Source organism: Zeus faber (assembly GCF_960531495.2).
Source record: "Zeus faber genome assembly, chromosome: 15".
NCBI lineage: Eukaryota > Metazoa > Chordata > Actinopteri > Zeiformes > Zeidae > Zeus > Zeus faber.
In genome coordinates this window covers 25,119,569-25,141,113 of record NC_137194.1, presented here as the reverse complement: position 1 = coordinate 25,141,113, position 21,545 = coordinate 25,119,569, and the positions used below count along the sequence as shown (strand labels likewise).

General features: G+C 45.9%; 1 protein-coding gene across 1 annotated transcript in view; it reads right to left on the bottom strand.

The window, feature by feature from the left end:
• The window catches only part of klhdc8b (kelch domain containing 8B), a gene marked incomplete at both ends in the record, with an annotated part of 86,660 nt that overhangs the window by 21,605 nt on the left and 43,510 nt on the right, over nt 1–21,545 (bottom strand). The window contains 2 exons of the mRNA XM_080016045.1: nt 2,017–2,241; nt 9,729–9,893. Coding sequence (XP_079872171.1) covers nt 2,017–2,241; nt 9,729–9,893 — 390 coding nt within the window. The remainder of the gene's footprint in view (nt 1–2,016; nt 2,242–9,728; nt 9,894–21,545) is intronic.

The following is a 21,545-nucleotide window of genomic DNA, read 5'->3' as shown; positions in this document are numbered from 1 at the left end:
ATCTGGCAACCTTCGTTGTTCGCTTCATCACCACTGGACTAGAATTGAACTAGAATTGGGTTTTGCTTGTGCGCCTCGGTATGGTTTTTGTATGGTTATGTCGCCCATTGATTAAAGCTGCACTCTTACCTACGAGTTCTAGAGACGTTATGGGCTTTGACGTTGTTGCATTAAGCCGATTTTGCCTTGGAATTTGACTTTATTTAAGATTCACAAGAGGACTTTTAATGGGAGACAGCTTGATCGAGAGCATCCTGAAGGTTTAACGCATTTGTTTGGGATCATCATCATCATCTTACCTCCAACATAATGGAACGAGTTCTCTCTCGGCACTCGGAGCTATGAGAGGCTTGTTATTTTGTCTGTTGGTGAGTGTGCGAGGACTGTGTTCTGCGCGTGCTTTTTCGGTCGGCCTAAGTGAACCCAAGTTCTCTCTCCATATTGACCTCACCCTCCCATCTTCCTCTCCCACTCTTCCATCTCCACTGTCTAGCCGGGGCTTGTAGGGTTCTTCGTCTATCTGTTAAAATACACCCCGAGCTTAGACCTCGGAGGTTGAGTTCGGAAGTTGCATAAAATGTAGAAAATTATAATGAGAAAGATTGAGAAGAATAGCTTTTTCTGTTAGGTTTGTATTGCCATTTTTAAGTGCGAGCCATCCTATGACTCAACGCTGCGCTCTCCCCGTCTGAGGGATTTAAAATGTGACTGATATAGTTGTGGGCCGGTGTCATGGTTGATAACGATCTCACGATGTTGTCGGGGAAAGTGAGACGCGCTGTGCGGTCTTAAGTGCCTTTTGCCTTAAGTGGTGCCGTATTCAAGTAAAAAAAAAAAAAGATCTGATTTCGGAGAGGTGAGTATGAAGTTGACAGCGGGCGCAGTTGAAACACCTGGCTTAAAGTGACGGAATATGAAAAAAATAAAATAAAAAGACCAAAATCAATTATTTTTGAGGAAAAAAAGGAGAAGAAAAACAGTGAGTTCATGTCTTTCTCGTTAAATGGGACATCCAGCGTATGGATTTTCTGAACAATGAAGCCTCTCATGCGAAGTGGCCTTGCATTCATACATATTGCCACATGCCCACACAGTCCAAATGTGTGTGGGACATTTTCTAAATAAATATTCTTCAGCTTCACATTATCTTACACGTTTATCTCATCAGTGTCTTCCCCATGCTGATATTGAAACTGTTGGATCGATCTATCTATCTATCTATCTTATCTAATAATGTACCTATCTACCTATCCATCTATCCATTTATCTATCTATCTATCCAACAGCTTACCCCTTGCTCCCCCATTACGCCATTCCAGTTTATTTGTATTGCAAATTTCATACAACAGGGCAAGTCAAAGCACTTGACATAACTCATTCATAACTCATCACTCATTCCATAAAGACAAAGAATCGTCAAGACATAGCCCATCAAACCTGCGGCCCTCACACAGGCTCTGAGCTGGTTCGCTCTCAGCTTCTGGCCTGCCAGTGCAGCTAGTCAAAGAAGGGCTGAATTGTAGAATTGTGGATTGTTCTTGTGCATTTGGTGAAGCTTCAAAATATAGGCCGGTATATTTCCTCTGCTTCCGGTAACGCCGTCTTCCCCCTGTTGCTGCCAGAACCTAATTACCTCCCAGCAGACAACAGAGAGACACACTCTGTTCCGGATCGCTCCTCTTTGAGCTCTTTATAAAATTAGCTCCGGAGCCCAAGTTGTGAGACTTTAGTCATTAGTGTGAGACCTGAAAAGTGGAGAACTCCAGCCAGACAGGGATTGTAACAGTCCGTTCTCAAGACAGACGCTCACTCGTCTGTCGGTCATGATCTTTTCCCGGCGTTCCCAAAGGAGCCCACAGGAGAAATCGTTCAAACCCCTTTCAGGACAAACTTTTAATTCCCGGCCCCCCTTGGATTCAAAGTTTCCGAACCTAACCCAGTTCCCTCCTCCTCGCTGGCTCACGTCCTGAAACTTAAATAGGAAGATAAGAGGTGTAAGTGGGCTGCCATGCTCACCCTGATCCAGGTCGTACTCCTCCACTGTACTGACGAAGTGGGGCCTGGAGTAGAAGTTGTGGGGGCCCGGCTGCTGGAGGCCCCCCAGGCTGAAGAGGCTGCCGTCGCTGGCAGCACAGCAGGAGAAGGCCCTCCGGCTTGGGATGCAGGGGTAGTGCGTCCAGCTCTTCACCTCCAGGTCAAAGGCCTCCAGGGCCGTCACGGGCATCTTGCCCTGGCGACCGCCTGGTGGAGAAATGAGCGTGGGAAAAGGGCAGGTAGATATTTCGAAACGTTCAAATAAGGGCTGTCAAACTTATTGTGATAATAACATGTAGAAACATGCTTATAATGCCTTAATACCATGTAAATAACACCATCCATTTTTGACGGGTTAATTTTGACGCTCATAGTGTCCATTTTACTTTGATTCAAGATTCAAGATTCAAGATTTTTATTTGTCACATACATATACATACTTCCATACATATATGCAGTGAAATGTAATGCAACGCACCCGGTGATAGCACACAATAAGTCCTAGGAAAAAGTACAAAAATAAAATAAAATAAAAAGTAGAAAATGCCTTTCTAATAGACCGACTAACTGACTCCTAAAACGTAATATAGTCAGTGGAATACTTATAGAATAAGATAAAAAATATATAGAATAAAATACAATAAAAAATAAATTGAAATAAAATGGAATAGGTTGAAGGAATATGGCTATGTATATACAGATATGTGCATTTAAAGTGGCATGTGAATTAAAGTGGCATGTGAATGTGAATAGTGTGAGGTAGTGTTTGGGATGATACAGCACAGTATACAACAGTACGGCGCAGCAATACGGCATCACGAACAACCCTGAACAGTGATACAGTATGCGGTACAGTATGCTACATACAGTACAGTAGGTAGTGGAGCCTAGTGCATGGCTCAGTTAGGACCCCTGGTGAGGTCAGCGTTGACAGTTCTGATGGCTTGAGGGAAGAAACTCCGTCTCAGTCTCTCTGTTCTCGCTGTGTGACTGCGGAGGCGCTTGCCTGACCGCAGCAGCTGAAACAGTCCGTTGTTGGGGTGATGAGGATCCTTCATGATCCTACGGGCTCTGCTACTACACCTCCTGGTGTATAACTCCTGCAAGGGGGGGAGGGTAGTTCCAGTGGTACGTTCAGCTGAACGCACCACCCTCTGCAGGGCCCGCCTGTCCTGGGCAGTACAGTTCCCAAACCAGGCAGTGATGTTGCCTGTCAGGATGCTCTCCACTGCTCCAGAGTAGAAGGACTTGAGGATCCTCACCGAGACCCGGAATTTCCTCAGCTGCCTGAGGTGGTAGAGACGCTGCCTCGCCTTTCTCACCAGAGTGTCTGTGTGAACAGTCCATGTTAAGTCCTCTGTGATGTGGACTCCCAGATATCTGAAGCTGCTCACCCTATCGACAGAAGTCCCATTAATCCACAAGGGCGCGTGCGTCCTCGATTGTGATCCACGCCTAAAGTCCACAATCAGCTCCTTGGTTTTGCTGACGTTCAGGTGGAGGCTGTTGTCCTGGCACCAGAGTGACAGGTCAGCCACCTCCTCGCGGTAGGCCTTCTCATCGCAGTCGGTGATCAGGCCCACGACCACGGTGTCGTCAGCAAACTTGATGATGGTGTTGGAGCTGGACCTGGCCACACAGTCATGTGTGTACAGGGAGTACAGTAGGGGGCTGAGGACGCAGCCCTGGGGGGATCCTGTATTCAGGGTGAGGGAGCTTGACATGTACTTCCCCACCTTGACCACCTGGGGGCGGCCTGTGAGGAAGTCCAGGATCCAGGTGCACAGCGGAGCATTCAATCCTAGCTCCAACAACTTGACAGCCAGTCTGGTGGGGACTATGGTGTTGAAAGCTGAACTATAATCAATGAACAGCATTCTCACATAGGCCCCCTTCTGGCCATCCAGGTGCGTGAGCGTGGTGTGCAGTACCTGGGAGACCGCGTCATCCGTGGATCTGTTCTGCCGGTACGCAAACTGCAACGGGTCCAAGGTGCGGGGGAGGGAGGCGCAGATGTAATCCTTAATCAGCCTCTCGAAACACTTCATGACCACCGAGGTGAGGGCCACCAGACGGTAGTCATTCAGGCAGGTTGGAGAGGCGATCTTCGGGACAGGAACGACGGTGGACCTCGTGAAGCAGGATGGGACCACTGATTCAGCCAGGGAGATGTTGAATATTGTGGTGAACACCGGAGCTAGCTGGTTAGCACAGGTCTTCAGTACTCGTCCAGATATGCCATCTGGGCCCGCAGCTTTCCTGGTGTTCACCCGCATTAAAGCCCTCCTGACCTCGTGCACGGACACTGAGTGTGCGCGCTCGTCCCCAGCGGTCTAGCTCCAATTAGCAGGCGAGCTAGCGGTGCTGCGGCCAGACTCGAACCGCGCATAAAAGGAGTTCAGTTGGTTGGCTAGGGAGGCGTCCACACTCGTGGCTGGGGAGGAGCTGCTCTTGTAGTTTGTTATTGTTCGCAGCCCCTCCCACAAGCGTCTTGTGTCCCCCCGCTCCATCTGCAGCTCCACTGTGTCTCTGTACGTCCGTTTAGCGTCCCTCACCGCCCTCCGCAGATTGTACGACGCCGCTTTGTAGTTGTCCATGTTACCAGATACAAGTCCGTCGTTGTAAGCGGCCGTGCGCGCATTCAGAGCGCAGCGGATGGATTTATCAACCCATGGTTTCTGGTTTGGAAATATCCGAACTTTCACCGTGGGAACGATTTCATCCGCGAGCGTAGCCACGAAACTCACTACAACCTCCGTAAACTCGCTGACGTCACTTGAACTCGCTCGGAACATGTCCCAGTCTACGTCAGTCAGAGCGTCCTGAAGCGCAGCCTCTGATTGGTCCGTCCACCGCTTCACTTCCCTCGTCATCACCAGATCCCGCGCGATCAGAGGCCTGTAAACAGGAAGCAGCGAGATCGCGGCGTGATCTGATTTCCCGAAAGCAGGAAGCGACACGGGCTTGTATCCGTTCTTGTAAGGAGTGTAACAATGGTCCAGAGTTCTGTCTCCCCTGGTGGCACACGTCATGTGTTGGTGGAAATTCGGCAGAACTTTTTTCAGGTTGGCCCTGTTAAAGTCTCCAGTCACCACCACAGCCGCGTCGGGATGTCTGTTCTGAAATCCGCACAACACATCGTGCAGAACCGACAGAGCTGCGTTGGTGTCCGCTTGCGGTGGGATATAAACGGCTGTAATGATGACCGTGCTGAATTCCCGGGGGAGATAAAATGGACGGCATAGTATGGTCAGCTGTTCCAGGTTCGGCGAGCAGGAGTGGGAGAGGAATTTGGTGTTGTTGGCGTTACACCAGCGGTTGTTTACCATTAGGCAGACGCCTCCACCTTTGGATTTCCCCGACTCTCCAGTTCTGTCGCCGCGGAACACGGAGAAGGCCTCGGCTGGACGTATGGCTTCATCCGGCACCAGTGGGTTCAGCCATGTTTCCGTCAGGCAGAGGACGCAACAGTTCCTCGTGTCACGCTGGAATTGAATCCTCGCTCGAAGTTCATCCATCTTGTTCTCCAGGGACTGGACGTTCGCAAGAAGGATGCTTGGCAGAGGTGGACGGTAAGGTTGCGTCCTCATTCTGACCCGAATGCCGCCTCGTTTACCTCGGTGCTTCCTCCGTGGGCCGGCTCGTGGAACAGCGACTCCATTTTTGTTGTTGTTGCGAGTGTTCCCGCGTAGGATTTCCGCCGGCCACTCTGCTCCCACGGATAAAAAGTCCCAAAGTTGTTCGTTTAGGGAAATTTTTATATCCATGAGTGCATCGCGGCCGTATGAGTTAATTGTTGATGTTTTTCTGGCGAACATCGTGATAAAAAAAGGAAAAAAATACTAAAGAGTAAGAAAGTAACCGGAGCGCCGGCGCAGGCGACCGCTAGGGGCGGCGCCACTATCGCCTTCTATCGCCTCACTATCGCCTTTGACGTTCTGTGTTTAAAAAAACAGCTGGGCAAACAGGGAGCAGCCACACCCGCCTCGGGGTTACCCACCCTCACCTCAGTGAAAATAGGAAACCGCATTCACATGGCCTGACCGCGATGAAAAGAGAGAAGAGGCACTGCGCCGAGTATATTGAGATGAAGACGGTAGGTGTGGAGGAGGGAGGGAGGGAGGGACGGAGGGCGAGATGAGGACCTGAGAGGGTTAGCTCACGTGGGCGGCGGGAGGGACAGGAGATCGATAGCGAGACGCGGGGGAGGAGAAGGGCGCCAAAGATGACGGCAGCAGAGGAGGTGAGGGAAAAAAGTTGGACCTGTTAAGTCACGGGCAGCCGTCGATCCCATCCGAGCAGAGTTTTTGCCAAAAGCAAGAAATGCAATCTTTTCTGGTTAAAACTAATTAGAAAACAGCTTCTAAAATACAAAAAAAAATAAAAGTAAATCTAATCATTTGCCTGTATTTGTTTATCAGATTGATCATGATTGGATATTAACACTTTATAATCCCAGGAGGGAAATTCCGGATTATTATTGGTAAATATCAAATAAACATAAAAATAATAATAATAATAACAACAACAATAACAAAAAAAAAAAAATAATAATAATAATAATAATAGTAATAACAATAATAATAATAATAATAATATTAATAATAATAATAATAACAATAATAATAATAATAATAATAACAACAACAACAACAACAACATAATCAATTATAAAATATTAATTAGTAAATATCAACAAAAGTAACAACCCTACTCTACATCTCAGTGTCTGGGATGTAACTTCTCCATTTCTTTCTGTTTTTTTCTTTGTTTCTTCGTTTTCTTTTTTGCAGACACAGTGAGACAGATACCCAAACTCAGTGTGGGCCAATAGTGTGAACACTCTCAGCAGCGGCGGTTTTGTCTCCCTCTTTGGGCTTCGTCCACTCCCCATCGTTCTTAATCATCACTCCGTATTTTCATCTCTCTTCTCTTTTCTCTCTGGCCACCCTGAGGCTTGTTCTCCTCTCTAGTGACAGAGCAGAGTCTCAACCAGTAAACGCTCAGGTGTGTGTGTGTGTGTGTGTGTGTGCGTGTGTGTGTGTGTGTGTGTGTGTGTGTGTGTGTGTGTGTGTGTGTGTGTGTGTGTGTGTGTGTGTGTGTGTGTGTATGTGTGTGTGTGTGTGTGTGTGTGTGTGTGTGGGGCGAAATATGTATTTCACGGAAGAAATGTTGATCCTCACTGGCTCTGCTGACATCGCCTTCTTCTGCCACACTTGCCACTTCTTGATTGCTGACACTTGTGGCTGACACCAAATCCTCAGATCCCAATAAATAGGGGTAAACACACACGCACGCGCGTGTGTGTGTGTGTGTGTGTGTTTCCGGCTGTGTCTATTTGCACTGTTGTTGCAGTTTGTGCTGGCTGTCATTAGTCTCTCTGTCCTAGTTGCCAAGCATGGCACATTGGACTCTGTGTGTTACCAGCCTAGTTGGTAGTGGGGGGGGTATGCTATGGACGTTTCTTAAAAAAAGTTAATAATAAAATAAAATAAAGTAAAAACTCCTACGTCAAGATGAGAGCTGTGATATGTCTTGCTAATTAACGTGATGTCAGAAATACAGGTAACCTGCTGGAGACGCGCTTGATCTCAAAAGAACCAGTCATTGCAGATCAAACCAAACCATCCCCTCCCAGCTCTTCTGCCTCCACAACCCATTTGGAGAACAAAAACAAAGCGTTCGGGGTGGTTCTGTTATAAAAGGCTTCGCCAAAGCAGCAGTGACTCTGCGCACCTTCGTTTACAAAAAAAAAAAAGACGGAACGCTTTGCGGTGGGCAGCATTGGCGGTGGTGAACCCCAAAAGGAAGCTTGTTACGAAGAGTTGAACGCGGTCTTGGCTTTCTGCCTCTGGCAGCGGCCTTTACTGAATTTAAAATGGTTTCCAGCCATCAGCAAGTTTTTGGTTGTGCGTTTTTCTTTTTTTGTCTTGTATGTTCTCCCGCTCGTCGCCTCCCTATGGTCTCTATGAATTAAATAATAAACAATTGACCCATAGGGAGCAACTCTCGGAAGAGTCTCCTTGGAAAAAGCCAACTAACCAACCAACTATGCTGCGTGTCTGCTATGACTGTTGCCGTTTGCAATACGGCACAGAACACAACAGAATGAAATATACAACAGAGTGGAATGCAACCAAATGGAACGGAATAGAACAGTATGTCTGCGAGTCACAAAAGCCCCAAAAACATGTTATGGTGTGGGGGTGGTGTGGTTTAGCAGCCACACCTGCATCGGGCGTGGGTAATTGGGCCCGGGATCAGAGGTGGCTGGTAAATCACCCACCCCCTCACACAGGAGGGGAGCCTCTGTCATGACATTTGTCCATCTGCTCCCGGCTTGTTACATCTTGCCACTCTCTACAGTAAACTGGTGTGTTTGCAACATCTCTGCCTGTGTCTCCGTGTCGGAGGGCGGTGTGACAGGCGGAACAGCCGCAGTGGCAACTGAACAGGGACTCTCCGGCACGGGGAAGGGGCACGGAAGGGCCGTCTGAAGACGCACTCGAGCCACCAGCAGGTCAACGGGTGGCCACAGCACCACAGTAGGCTTCGGCCATGGATTCTCTGGCCTCAATGTGTGTTGGGGGTATGTGGTCTCTTGGTTCTAGGCAATCGGCCCTGGAATCAGAGGCGATTCTACACCTGTTGCTCGTCAGAGCGATCAACGAGCAACAGTTAAATCACCCCCCCCCCCCCCACCAGACACACACACACACACACATACATGAAGAGAGCCTCTGTCATGACCTGTTTTGACTGGACAAATCTCTTAGGATAACTGAGCTTAACCTTATTTTTGGATCATTAGGAGTCATCGAGCACTAGATTCTTTCAAATTCATCCAATATTGAGAGAACAGCTTCAGCCAATTGAGCTATGTAGTGTAGAACAGTGTAGCAATCATGACCACCGAAGCATTTCCGCTAAAAGAGCTGGTCTTGGGCACCAATGGGCTCAGACTGTTAAGTGTGCTTAACAGTCTGTTTAGAACACTTTTCATGATGGAAAGACAATCTCATCATCCCATCATCCCATCTGCGTTGCTGCCAAGTAATTCTTGGTTTTGATAACTTGTGATGGCCCTTTACGACCATTTTCTAGACTGACAACCTTCCAACATTTCACCAGACATTGCAGTGGGTTGTATGATGATTTATTTCCAATATTAAAGTAGAGTCCTGTATGAAAATCCAATTTTGAAGGATAGCGCCACGGCAGCAATGCGTCTATATTAAACCCCATGTAAAGACCCTTTTCATTTGGAGCGCATGGCCCCACGGTTTGAGCTGCGAGGAACCACTTAATCAAACAGGTGGAACCGAGGTGGCAGACAGGAGATGAAGGATGATAACCGGGTGTCGTATATTTTTGCAGGTTTTTATTAGTTCTCAAAAAAATCTATCCATCTTTCCTTATCTCTGCAGCACCTCTACCTCCACCTATTTTGCTCTGAACCATCAATTTCCCCGGCCATGTTCTGAAGCACCGTCTCAGACATCCGTAACTAATTTTTATCGCTCCATCCCTCCCTCTCTCCGTCTCTCTCTCTCTCTCTCGCAGCTACAGTCCTGACACAATAACTACCTGGACAAAGTGTGCGGCTGTGTGTTAGCCTGTGCGAGGGAGGTGAACATAGAGAGATAAATATTGATAATAACAAGAGGAAGAAGAATTTTGGTGAAATTTCTTACCCATGACGTAGATCTTGTTTCCACGGAGGAATGGCGTGGCGCCGTAGCGCGGCGTGGGCATGGAGGTGAGGGGCTGCCACTGGTCCTTCTCCGCCTCGTAGACCCTCACCAGGGCCTGGGGCGCCGTGTCCATCCCCATGCCCCCCAGTGCATAGACCTTCCCATCTGGACAGATGGAAAGAAAGAAAGAAAGAAAGAAAGAAAGAAAGAAAGAAAGAAAGATGAATATCCTATTTCTTCAACAGCCCGTGCTTTGAGGTACCATTCCAAAAAAACATCAGAAAATTCAGAAATTGACACATTGGATCATTTCTCTCCATCCCGCCCCGGTATCTGTTTCATCCATCCATAGCTACACTCTATGATATTTATCAGGATACTGGGAACATCTCTAACAACATCTCAAAAAGCTACAACCCCGCCCCAAGTCACGTTCTCAAGGACAAACTCATGCACCCCCCCTCAAGTTACTGCAGTGTCATTATAATACCACAGACCAGAGAGGGAGAGAGAGAGAGAGAGAGAGAGTGAGAGAGAAAAGAGCTGACTCTGAAAAAAATGAGCACGCAAACATAGATTTGATGCTGCAGCACTGCAGGATGAGAGGAGAAAGGGAGGTGGAGGAGGGAGAGGAGAGGTGTGGGGAAACAGGGGTTGAAGGTACAGAATAACCGGGGGGGGAGGGGGGTGGCAGTTGGGATTAAATGCAATGCAAGGAAAAAAGAGGAGAGGAGAGAGTGTTGCGGATTAACAGCCTATTAGCACTCTGGAAGTCGCGACTGGACTCCAATCTGAGAATTTTAAGGGGTTCTTAGAGAGGGAGAGAGCACTCGGAGGGAGAAGAGAGAGGGAGGGAGGGAGAGAGAAAGAGAGGCAGAGTAACAGCTACTGAAACAGATGACAGAGCTGTCGCGGTGTGATATAAACTGTGAAGAAAAAAGCGATAATACATCTGTCACTCCGAATGCAGCTCAGTGCAAGGACAGTCGCGGCGCAGCTGGGCAGCGATGACGGGGCTCATCCAATTACGCCGCGCTGCGTTGAAGAGCATGACTCAGCCAGATTGATGTATGGATTCATACATCAACAGAGAGGCAGAGAGGATAACTGGAGGTAGGGTTCAGAAAGAATACTGCACAGGAAATTCCACAAAAAAGTGAAATAACTCACCTCCATGCCCACGCCGCGCTACGGCGCCACGCCGTTACTCCGTGGAAACAAGATCTGTCTCTGCTTTACCCTCCACCACCTCCTCCAGCTACTAACCTCACCGCTGATTGCCTTGCCTCCTTTTTTACTAACAAAGTGGCAGCCATCAGCAGCCAATTCACTAAACAACTTACTCACAACCGACTGTCACCCCGGCAATCACACATATGATTAATTGTTCCCTAACTTCCGGCACTTTCCCCTCTGCTTTCAAAGTGGCTAGGGTCGCACCACTGCTCAAAAAACCTTCACTCGATCCCACTCAAGTAGAAAACTATCGGCCGGTCTCACTCCTCCCATTCCTTTCCAAAACCATAGAGAGGGCGGTCTCTAGACAGGTTACAGAATACCTGTGGAACCGAGAATACAGAAACAACCTTCTCGATACACTTCAATCTGGCTTCAAAAGTGGTCACTCCACCGAAACAGCCCTGTTGTCTGTGACTGAGGCCTTAAAAACTGCTAGAGCTGCTGCCAAATCCTCGGTTCTCATTCTGCTAGACTTATCAGCTGCTTTTGACACTGTCAATCACAGCATACTCCTGTCCATACTCTCAAGTATGGACGTATCTGGCAGCACACTCTCCTGGTTTGAATCTTACCTTACTGGGCGCTCGTTCAGTGTGACATGGCAAGGCCAGCTGTCTGTGCCTCACAACCTCACCACAGGGGTGCCCCAAGGCTCAGTGCTGGGACCCCTCCTCTTTGCCATATACACCACCTCACTGGGCCCGATCATCCGCTCGCATGGCTTTTCATATCACTGCTATGCAGATGATACTCAACTCTATCTGTCCTTCCTGCCTGACGACTCCACTATCTCGACGTGAATCTCAGATTGTCTTGCTGACATATCCACGTGGATGAAGGATTATCATCTTCAACTAAACCTGGCGAAAACGGAACTGTTGGCTTTCCGGTCTGTGCAGTGAAGCCACTGCAGATGATACAGAATGCGGCGGCGTGACTGGTGTTCAACCAGCCAAAGAGGGCACATGTCACTCCGCTGCTCATCGAGCTCCACTGGTTACCTGTAGCCGCTCGCATCAAGTTCAAGTCTCTTATCTCTTATGCCTACAGAGTGATTGTTAGGAATGCTCCCACCTACTTAAATGCTCTTGTAAAAGCACATGTTACCCCCCGGATGCTGCGCTCATCAAATGAGCGTCGCCTGGCTCTGCTGGCCGTACAACCACGGCAATCCAGGCTATTCTCATTTGTAGTTCCACGTTGGTGGAACGAGCTGCCAAAAACCACCAGAGCAGGGACCTCCCTCTCTGTCTTTAAGAAGCACTTAAAGACCCAGCTCTTCAGAGAGCACCTCCTCTCCTAACTTACAATTACTTAGCACTACTTAGCAGTATTTATTGTACACTAATGTCTCTGTTGCAATGGAGCTTGAATGTTATTCTCCCTTGTAAGTCGCTTTGGATAAAAGTGTGTGCTAAATGACTAAATGTAAATGTAATGTAAATTTGACCCTGTGCTCACCAAGCCAAAGATGGGCCAAAGTTTGAGGCTCGAAGAAGGTTGCAATGTACATAACCACAGCTAGGTTTTGACCCAAAGCAGCCCATTACCGAGAAACCTCTGCAATACATGTAAGCATCTTTCAGCCTTTGAAAGGACCTTTTTAAAAAGTTCAAAGTAAGTGTTTAGCATAGAAACATCAAAGTCAAAATTTAAACTCTGGCACATCATCATGTTTGCTCCCGAAGGTAACTCGACGGCTGGGTCCGAGTGGTTCTATCCATTACGAAGAAAGCAAAAGGGGAGAACAGGCGTGTGCACGAGAAAAGCCGTCACCTACAGAGTATCAAACGTTTGATCGGTTCGCAAAGACGATGATCTCATGAGGATTTTGGTTCTCCTTTCAGGATGTCGGTCCCTTTATGTATGCAGTCGAACGCGTTCCCGCGCCCTGACACACGGCACAGACAGAATTCACAAAAAAAAATATTTAGCGTGGTTCTGTGAACCCTTTAGAAGGTTTTAAATCCAGATTAAATTTGAACTTGAATGAGTCCACCCTCAGGCAAACACAGATTGGAAAGGGTTAGCCTAGACACCGCAGATGTTTGCTAAAGACCCTCGGATGTGGAAGGATGTTCTGTGGATGTATGAACGGAAGAACCTGGTGGAGGCAGGATAATGAGCTGTGGCTATGATGCCTTGGGGCCGAGACAGCGTGCCACCGTTGACAGAACTTTCAATTCTGAATCGTAACAGCAAATTCTACAGGAGAATGTCAGCGTATCCATCCACGAATGTCCAATGGCCGTTGGCCAAGACAAGGCAACAACCGCATTACTTGGTCTAGCAGAAAGAATGTTTCAAGCAGATGAAATGTTGCATTTTGGAACCATCGAGTCAAAGTCCTGACCTTTATCCATTAGAAAGGTTGTAGCAGTCCGGGAAGGAGGAATGGTCTAATACCTCTTCATCAACAGTTACGAGAAACATTTGGTCGACACCAGTTAGTGAAAGCGTTCACATACTTTTCCCGACATTGACGTTGGACCATTCCGCTCAATAAATAACACTACTATCTACTCTCAGGACGATCTGATCAATCACATATTAGGTACATCAACAATGAATGCAGAAATTCCCAGAAGTTAACGAACTTTTTAGCACCAATATATTTAAAAAGAAAGTCCCTGTCAAGCTTCAGGCAGCAAGTAAACTGCATTAACCTGGGATTCCACCTCCAAAACATGCTATTTTCTGCCTAAAGCCCCTTGGATAATCCACTGCATTTTGAAATGGAATAATACAATTTCTCTCAGATTAAATGTAAAAGAGGCTTTACTAGCCGGGAAGTTGCGTAAATGACCATTATTATGAACCCTGTTTGTTTGCTTTCTTGTACATTTTTTCAAATCTACATTTAACTTTTGGGAAATCTGCCCCTGCAGAGTTCCCCGGATTTCTAGTTACTAACGCCGAAAACATGTACGTAACTTATGTAAGACGCGATGGATGAAATAATTTCTGAAAACAAATGTAATTGTTCCCGTCTTAAAAAAAAAAAACGGGGCATCCTTTTAGAAATTTGAGAAGAACAGTGATTCATAATTACGCTCTATTCAAGCCCGCCTAAAGTCCACTTTGTTTTGAGTACTGTGAATACGGGGATGGTTGAATAACCCTGCAGCTATTCTGCTTGTGAGAAAGTGCAAAGAACACTGAGAGCTGTAATGTGATTCCTTCAGTCTGCACCCTTAGAAGACTGGAGATGTTGAACCTTTCGCTCGTCCGCCCACATGGTTTGCCTCCGAACAGCTCAATAGCAGTTCTCCATTATGGAGCCGCTATGGCTTATTGTGTTTTCATGCATGTTTGATTTTTTAATGATGCGTGTGTGTGGGCTGTATGTGTCTCTATGGGAAGTCCATGTTTATTCTTATTGGATATTTTGTGTGTGTGTGTGTGTGTGTGTGTGTGTGTGTGTGTGTGTGTGTGTGTGTGTGTGTGTGTGTGTGTGTGTGTGTGTGTGTGTCTGTGTCTTTGGCAGTGTCATTGAATGTATGCGTTTGTAGTACACATGTATCCTTGCATGTGTGGGTGCTTGTGTGTGTGTGTGTGTGTGTGCCTTTTGGCTCAGCCTTGCTCCAATCATCTCAATCGCTTCTAATTAAGGAACCTGGGCTTTAGCCAGTTCCCCATCTCCCTCGGAGACGCCATGGCAACCACACTGCAGCCCAAAGACTCTTATTACAGTTTGCCTTGTTTTTACACGTCTACGTGTGGAGAACAAATGTAAGAAACCACACAAAAAATAGTCTATGAAAACAATACAAAACTAAAAGGGAACATGTTATAAAGGATAAAGGCGGCGTAAGCACACACATTTTTGCCATGAAATTAAAAGGTTTGGAAAAAGACAAATCCTGCCTTTTTCATGTGGAGGATCTGACTGATGTCCGTTACACAACCACTTCCATCCCATAACATATGATTCCTTTCTAGATTCATTTGAAGAGTTTTTCCCAGTACGTCCAGAATGACTACCCTCCGCGTGTCTTCTGGTTGGCAAACAGTGAATATAATCCCAAATTATCTTTCACAACAAAGGCGATCGCGCCAACCAGCCCCTCATTGTCGCCGTAAACAATGTTGGCACTTTCCACGGCGTCGCGGCCGTATCCGCGAGCAGCTTGCGTGTTGTCAGTGGTGGCGTGATGTGGCCAATTACAGAAACCAAACAAAGCCTCTCGGGATCACTTACTGTACAGATGTTGGTGCACCGGAGTTGCTTGTGTGATACAATTTGCATCCTTTCAGGAGCAAAAAAAAAAAAGGCCTTCGCTGATATTCACTGGTAGTTCATATCAACTTGCCAGCGCACAGCTTTCACATGGTGGTAATTTGACCATTGAGCCGTTTTGAAAGCGAAAGTAAACCGGATCTGGTTTGCAGCGTTGTGCAAGATTTACCCTTGATCAACAACGATACATTTAATATTCACTGCAGAGCAGCCTGGATGGTGTCTTACACGCGGACATACTGTATGCAGCTGTAGGCTGAGTCGATTGTTTTGGCGCTGGTTCTGCCGGCTTAACAGAGCTTTTGCTACGCTAATTTGACTGAATACAAACAGCTTACTGGTGGCCAAGACAGCGGAAGCGGCTTTCTAGCAAGATCAGTGTAATTAATATGAGGTATTTTTTTAAATTCACACTCGTTAAGGCGCAGACTTTGATAGCCCCGGAATTTATGTGACTTCCTTGGCGAATACTCCTTTGCAAAGACACTGCCTCCGTCTTCCTAGAAACGTCTGCAGGTCATCTAACTATCTTCTCTAACTATCTCTATCTCGCTGGGTACGCAAGGACGTGCGGTGTCGAATTTGGCGCAATTTGGACACAATCAATGACCTAAACTGAACTATCAATCAACTTTCGATGAACAGCGAACAGCGAGCCGGCGTGGGGTGCGGGTCTTCAGGGCTCTGCGACTGAGCCACAAAGAGCGTCTTTCCCCGGCGTGTGATTTTAACTGGCAGTTTCATCTTCCACTATGGAACACAGGACTGAACCATTGACATACATTCAGAAAGTCTTGAATTTTGAACGGGCGTGCATTAGTTCTAAAAATGACATTGTGCGTAGGACAATTGAAGTAGTGAATTATTGTAAGTATTGAAGCAGAGTGAAGTATTCAACCTGGGTCCGGGTAGGAATAGAAGATAAATATAACACAGTATACTGGATGTTACCGCCTGTAGATATCTGATAAAATAAAAATACAAAAACAGCAAAAGTCAATCAGTTGCTTCTTTCTTTCTGTCTTCACCTGTGGGAAGAACGCCTTGTAATACATCAGCCATTCTGATGTATTCTTCCATTCTTTTAATTTCCAGAAGATCAATTACTTGAATTCACCCTCTCTCTCTCTCTCTCTCTCTCTCTCTCTCTCTCTCTCTCTCTCTCATGTCATCTTTCTCCACTTTCATCATTTTGCTATCCCACCCCTCTATTGTCCTCCCGTTCTGCATAATTGACGGCTTTATTTCGGGCCCCGCTCCCCACCTCGCATTTTAACCGCCGCTGCATCCTTTTATCCTCCTCTCTCATTCTTCTCCTCTCATTGCCCTTCATCGAACATCTCCCCCACCCCCCCCCCCACAACACTAATAATTGGGGAGAAACAATAACTTGGTTATTAACTCCTTAACTTTCGTAAGGAGTCAAATTCTTTGAGATCCCCTCGGATTCTGTGATAGGCTGTTAAGTTACCGCCTGAGTTAAGGCCATCGCACAATCTGCCGTGCACCAGATAATTATAAAAGGCGCTCCAATTTTTGGGAGGTTTCTGAATCCGGGCCCCTCGGTCTGAAGTAAACAGACTGAGGAGGAGGAGGACGGGTATTTCTGCCGGGAGATGACAGCAGGTTAAATAGAAGAGCGGAGAAAAATACGTAGAGTGGGAGGCGAAAAAGTAATGGGGGCATAGGGGGGCTATATTGAATGGAGATTATTATTAAGGATATGGAGTGAAAGAGCGAGAGAGAGAGAGAGAGAGAGCGAGAGAGAGCGAGAGAGAGAGAGAGGGAGAGTGATGAAGGTTAAAGCACAGCCAAAATGATCCGCCGAGCACGCTAGGCATCGGGGGCAGATGAAGCAACGACTTAATAAAACGCAGCTTCAACGCAGACCCAGTCGATGAAGTTGGGCCAGGGAAATCAGGACATTTAGGGGTCAACCAAGCAGTAGTGTAAAAAAAATAATAATAATAATAATTCTGTACCACACAGTTTCCCTTATCTGGTAATTGCCGGTTTTTGACCGGGAAAATCTGTTTAAGTCCAACATATTTAAATGTCTCCGGTCATAATGTCCGGTGAAAATAATTCCTTCCAAGCACGATTTGAATTTGTGCTGGGTGAATCATTTCCATTAAAAAAAAATCTGCAGATCTGTCCATTTCCGTGCTCGGCAAGTTGCAACGGGAAGCCAATCGGTTTGGACGAAGCTGATCTGAAAGCTTCACCTCTGACCAATCACGTTTGTCGATATAGAGCTAAGCCCCGCCCCCTCCCCCGTGGACAGGCTGTGCTTGTAAACGCAGTAAACACGGAGCCGAAACAAAGCACAGCGTCCAGAAGAGAAGCAGAAAGATGATGTATCGTCACGGCCATAATTTGGTGTTTTTGGGGATATTTAAGTTCCGACCCAAAGCAGATGGTAAATATTTATTGTGTAAAATATGTCGACAGGACTTCCCGAAGAAGACGAACAATACTACAAGCTTTAAAATTATTTATTTTGACTTACTTGTCATATTTATTTTGTTTTTGATTAAGTTAAAATGTTATTTTAGTGAAATGTTAATTTAAGCGGCTGCACTTTTTACTTATTGTTCACGAACTGAAATGATCTGATTTCAAGTAGTAATATTCGTCATATTTATTTATTCATTTTTAAAATGTCGTTCACTGATGCGACTTTTTTTTATTTTGAATATTCAATAAAAAAATTATACATCTACATGCCTTGATGACGTCATTCTCTATAAAGCCTGCTTATCAATTATTTTCAAGCTCAATAAACACAGATCATATTTGACCGGAATCTCTCCCATTTGTCCAGGAACTTGAAACCTTCCAGGACACGTAACGGAAACTCTGGCATCACACTATAAATACAAGAAGGAAGAACAACTTCTTTCTTTCTTCTCCTACTGCTTCTACTTTTTAGCTCACCGACTACTAACCTGAGGACATTTAAGCAACACTATATAGCTTGTTTACCTTAAAATAGCAGTACACTGACTTGTATGGAGAATGGCACTGCTTTTATTCCCGGCACCTGCTGGGCCGGGATCCCACCTCACGTCAGCCAGCGCGTGCTGGCCCTTACTTTCACTCACTCACGGCTCCGGCAAGTGTAACCTCGGTGTATATTATATTTGCTCTCGTAACATAGACTGTTATTGAAACGTGACCGATAAGGTCCAAATTTGTTCGATAAAATGAAGTCTTCACGGACACCGGACCGAGCCGTGCAATTGCATCCAGACACTGTAGGAGCGCGAATACCGAAAGTTACATAGAGCTGCTTTAGGAAAACTGACTACAGAAAGGAAGAAGGATGTGAGGGCGCCCCCTGCTCCGGCGTTTAAAGGGCACTGCTCTCCGGCCGGAAGAAGACGCTTCAATACCGGATTGATACGCCCCCCACTGCGGGAAGCATTCACCAACACAGCTCTCTCTCTCTCTCTCTCTCTCTCTCTCTTTCTCTCTCTCTCTCTCTCTCTCTCTCTCTCCAAAACGTCTAAATGCCATCGAAAGACAACCAGAGAGCAGAAGACTGAGGGGCGAACCCCCCCCCCCACACACACACACACACGCACACACACACACACACTATACAGTATCTCTTGTCATACATACACACACACACACACACACATACACACACACCGGGGGTCAATAGCAATCACAAAGTACTCCATAGCGAGACAGGGCAGCCAATCGATGGTCCCGTCAAAACCTCCATTTGGCCTAAAGAAAGGAAGCAATCAAAGTCTATCTGCTCCGTGAACAAATGTCGGACAAGAAGCTTAAAGAGGTGTGGGGGTGGAAAAAAAAAAAGAAAGAGGTTTTGTCCATACAGTTTGTTTCCTGGACAAGGGGATAGGCAACCAATGCCTCGGCTACACTGGTCACGATGGCATTTTGATGTGATTTTAAAGTGAAAATCCATAACACCGTCTGTCTGCTGGGTGGATGCCACTGTGAGTCCCCGAGTTTAAAACGGCAACATTTTTGTTTTTCCACAACTACATTTTACTGTCGTCCGTCCCCTCTTTAGCTTCTAAAGTATGACTCATGATTGAGTTATTCATTGTTGTTTTTTCCCTTTTGCTGGAGAGGCGGACCCTGCCACCAACAATAGAAACTGGATGGATGTTAGATTGAACGTAGGTTGACGATAAATTGATGTCAAGTTGCAGTCAGGTTTAAGTAAGATGGATGTCAGGTTGAAGTTAGGGTCATGTCGGGTTGAAGTCGGGTTGATGTAAGGTCAATGTCAGGCTGAAGTCAGGTTGATGTTAGGATGATGTTCGACTGATGTAAGGTTGAAGTCAAGTTGATGTTAGGTTGAAGTCAGGTTGATGTTAGGATGATGTTAGACTGATGTAAGGTTGAACTTAGGTTGAAGTTAGGTTGAAGTTAAGATGATTTTAGATTGAAGTTAAGCTGAAGTCAGGTTGATGTAGGTTGAAGTTAGGTTGATGTCAGGTTGAAGTCAGCTTGAAGTCAGGTTGAAGTTAGTATTATGTCGGATTGAAGTCGGGTCGATGTAAGGTCAATGTCAAGTTAAAGTCAGGTTGATGGAAGGTCAATGTCAGGTTGAAGTCAGGTTGAAGTCAGGTTGAAGTTAGGATGATGTGAGACTGATGTAAGGTTGAAGTCAGGTTGATTTTCGGTTGAAGTTACTTTGATGTAAGGTTGAAGTCAGGTTGAAGCCAAATTGATGTCAGGTTGAAGTCAGGTTGAAGTTGGGTTGATGTTACACACACCGACACACACCAACACACACACACCGACACACACACACCGACACACACACCGACACACACACACCGACACACACACACACACACACACACACACACACACACACACACACACACACACCCACACACACAAACTAAAAAACAAACAATGTCTCTTTCCCGCTTCAGTGTTTGCACTGTAGGATTGTGCGTCATTTAATGTATTCTGCTAAACGCTGAAAGCTGAAATGTGCAAAAGGTCCCTGTGCTAAATCTCTGTCGGGGTGAATAATAACATGCCATCATTACCACCTCCTGAGCTTCTTACATTCCCTTTTTATCGGGATCTCTCCAACCTGCAGGCTCGGGTTTGGGCTTTCATCTTGGGTTTCTATTTCTCCTTTCCGTTTCTTTTTGTACCGTCTGACATTGAAGAACCGTTGGAAGATTTTTCCTTTGTATTAATCATAACATGTCGTTGGGCTGCGTGCCGGTTAGGATGAGTACAAATGTGCAAAAAGGTCGCAATTAAGGTCTGAAGAGAGCCCTGTTTAAAGATGTACGACTCTGCTTGTTTCATGTTTAATATTGTTTTAATCCTCGTCCATCATGGTGACTTGTATTCTCACTCCGTATGGACACAGTGATGCAGTTAGTAAACAAGGACCCTGTCATTCCTAATGCATTTGAATTAAAGATGCTGAATTTTTGTGAATAAGTTATTTTATATTAGGCTGAGGTTGATATTGGGTAGATGTTTATATAAGGATGAAGTTCGGTTGAAGTTAGGTTGATGTTAGGTTGAAAATAAGTTGATGTTAGGTTGAGGTTAGGATTATGTTAGGTTGGTTAAATTATGTTAATATGATGTCAGGTTGATGTTAATATGATGTTAGGTTGATGTTAATATGTAATATGATGTTAGGTTGATGTTAATATGATGCCAGGTTGAAGTTAGGTTGATGTTAATATGATGTTAGGATGATGATAATATGATGTTAGGATGATGTTAGGTTGAAGTTAGGTTGGTGTCAGGTTGTTGAAATTAGGTTGATGTTAAGTTGACATTATGCTCATATCTATCAGCTTTTTTTTGCTGTACTTCAATGCCCCCAGCCCCCCTTTTTTTAAAGCTAGGTAATGTCTAGGGAAGGACTGTGTCAGGCAGTGCCTTAATGCAGTCACACTTGGCATTTCCACCTGTGTGGGGGTGGTGGGTGTTGCAGCAAAACCTGATGTCTCAGGTCTTAGGTTGATGTCAGGTTGAAGTTAATATGATGTTAGGTTGAAGTTGGGTTGGAGTTAGTATGATGTTAGGTTGATGTTAGGTTGGAGTTAATATGATGTTAGGTTGAGGTTAGGTTGGAGTTTATATGATGTTAGGTTGATGTTAGGTTGATGTTAGGTTGGAGTTAATATGATGTTAGGTTGATGTTAGGTTGATGTTAGGTTGATGTTAGGTTGGAGTTAATATGATGTTAGGTTGACGTAAGGTTGATGTTAGGCTGAAGTTAAGATGATGTTAGGTCGATGATAGGTTGGTGAAATAAGGTTGATGTTAAGTGGACGTTTGGCTTATATCTAAGCTATTTTTGCTGTACT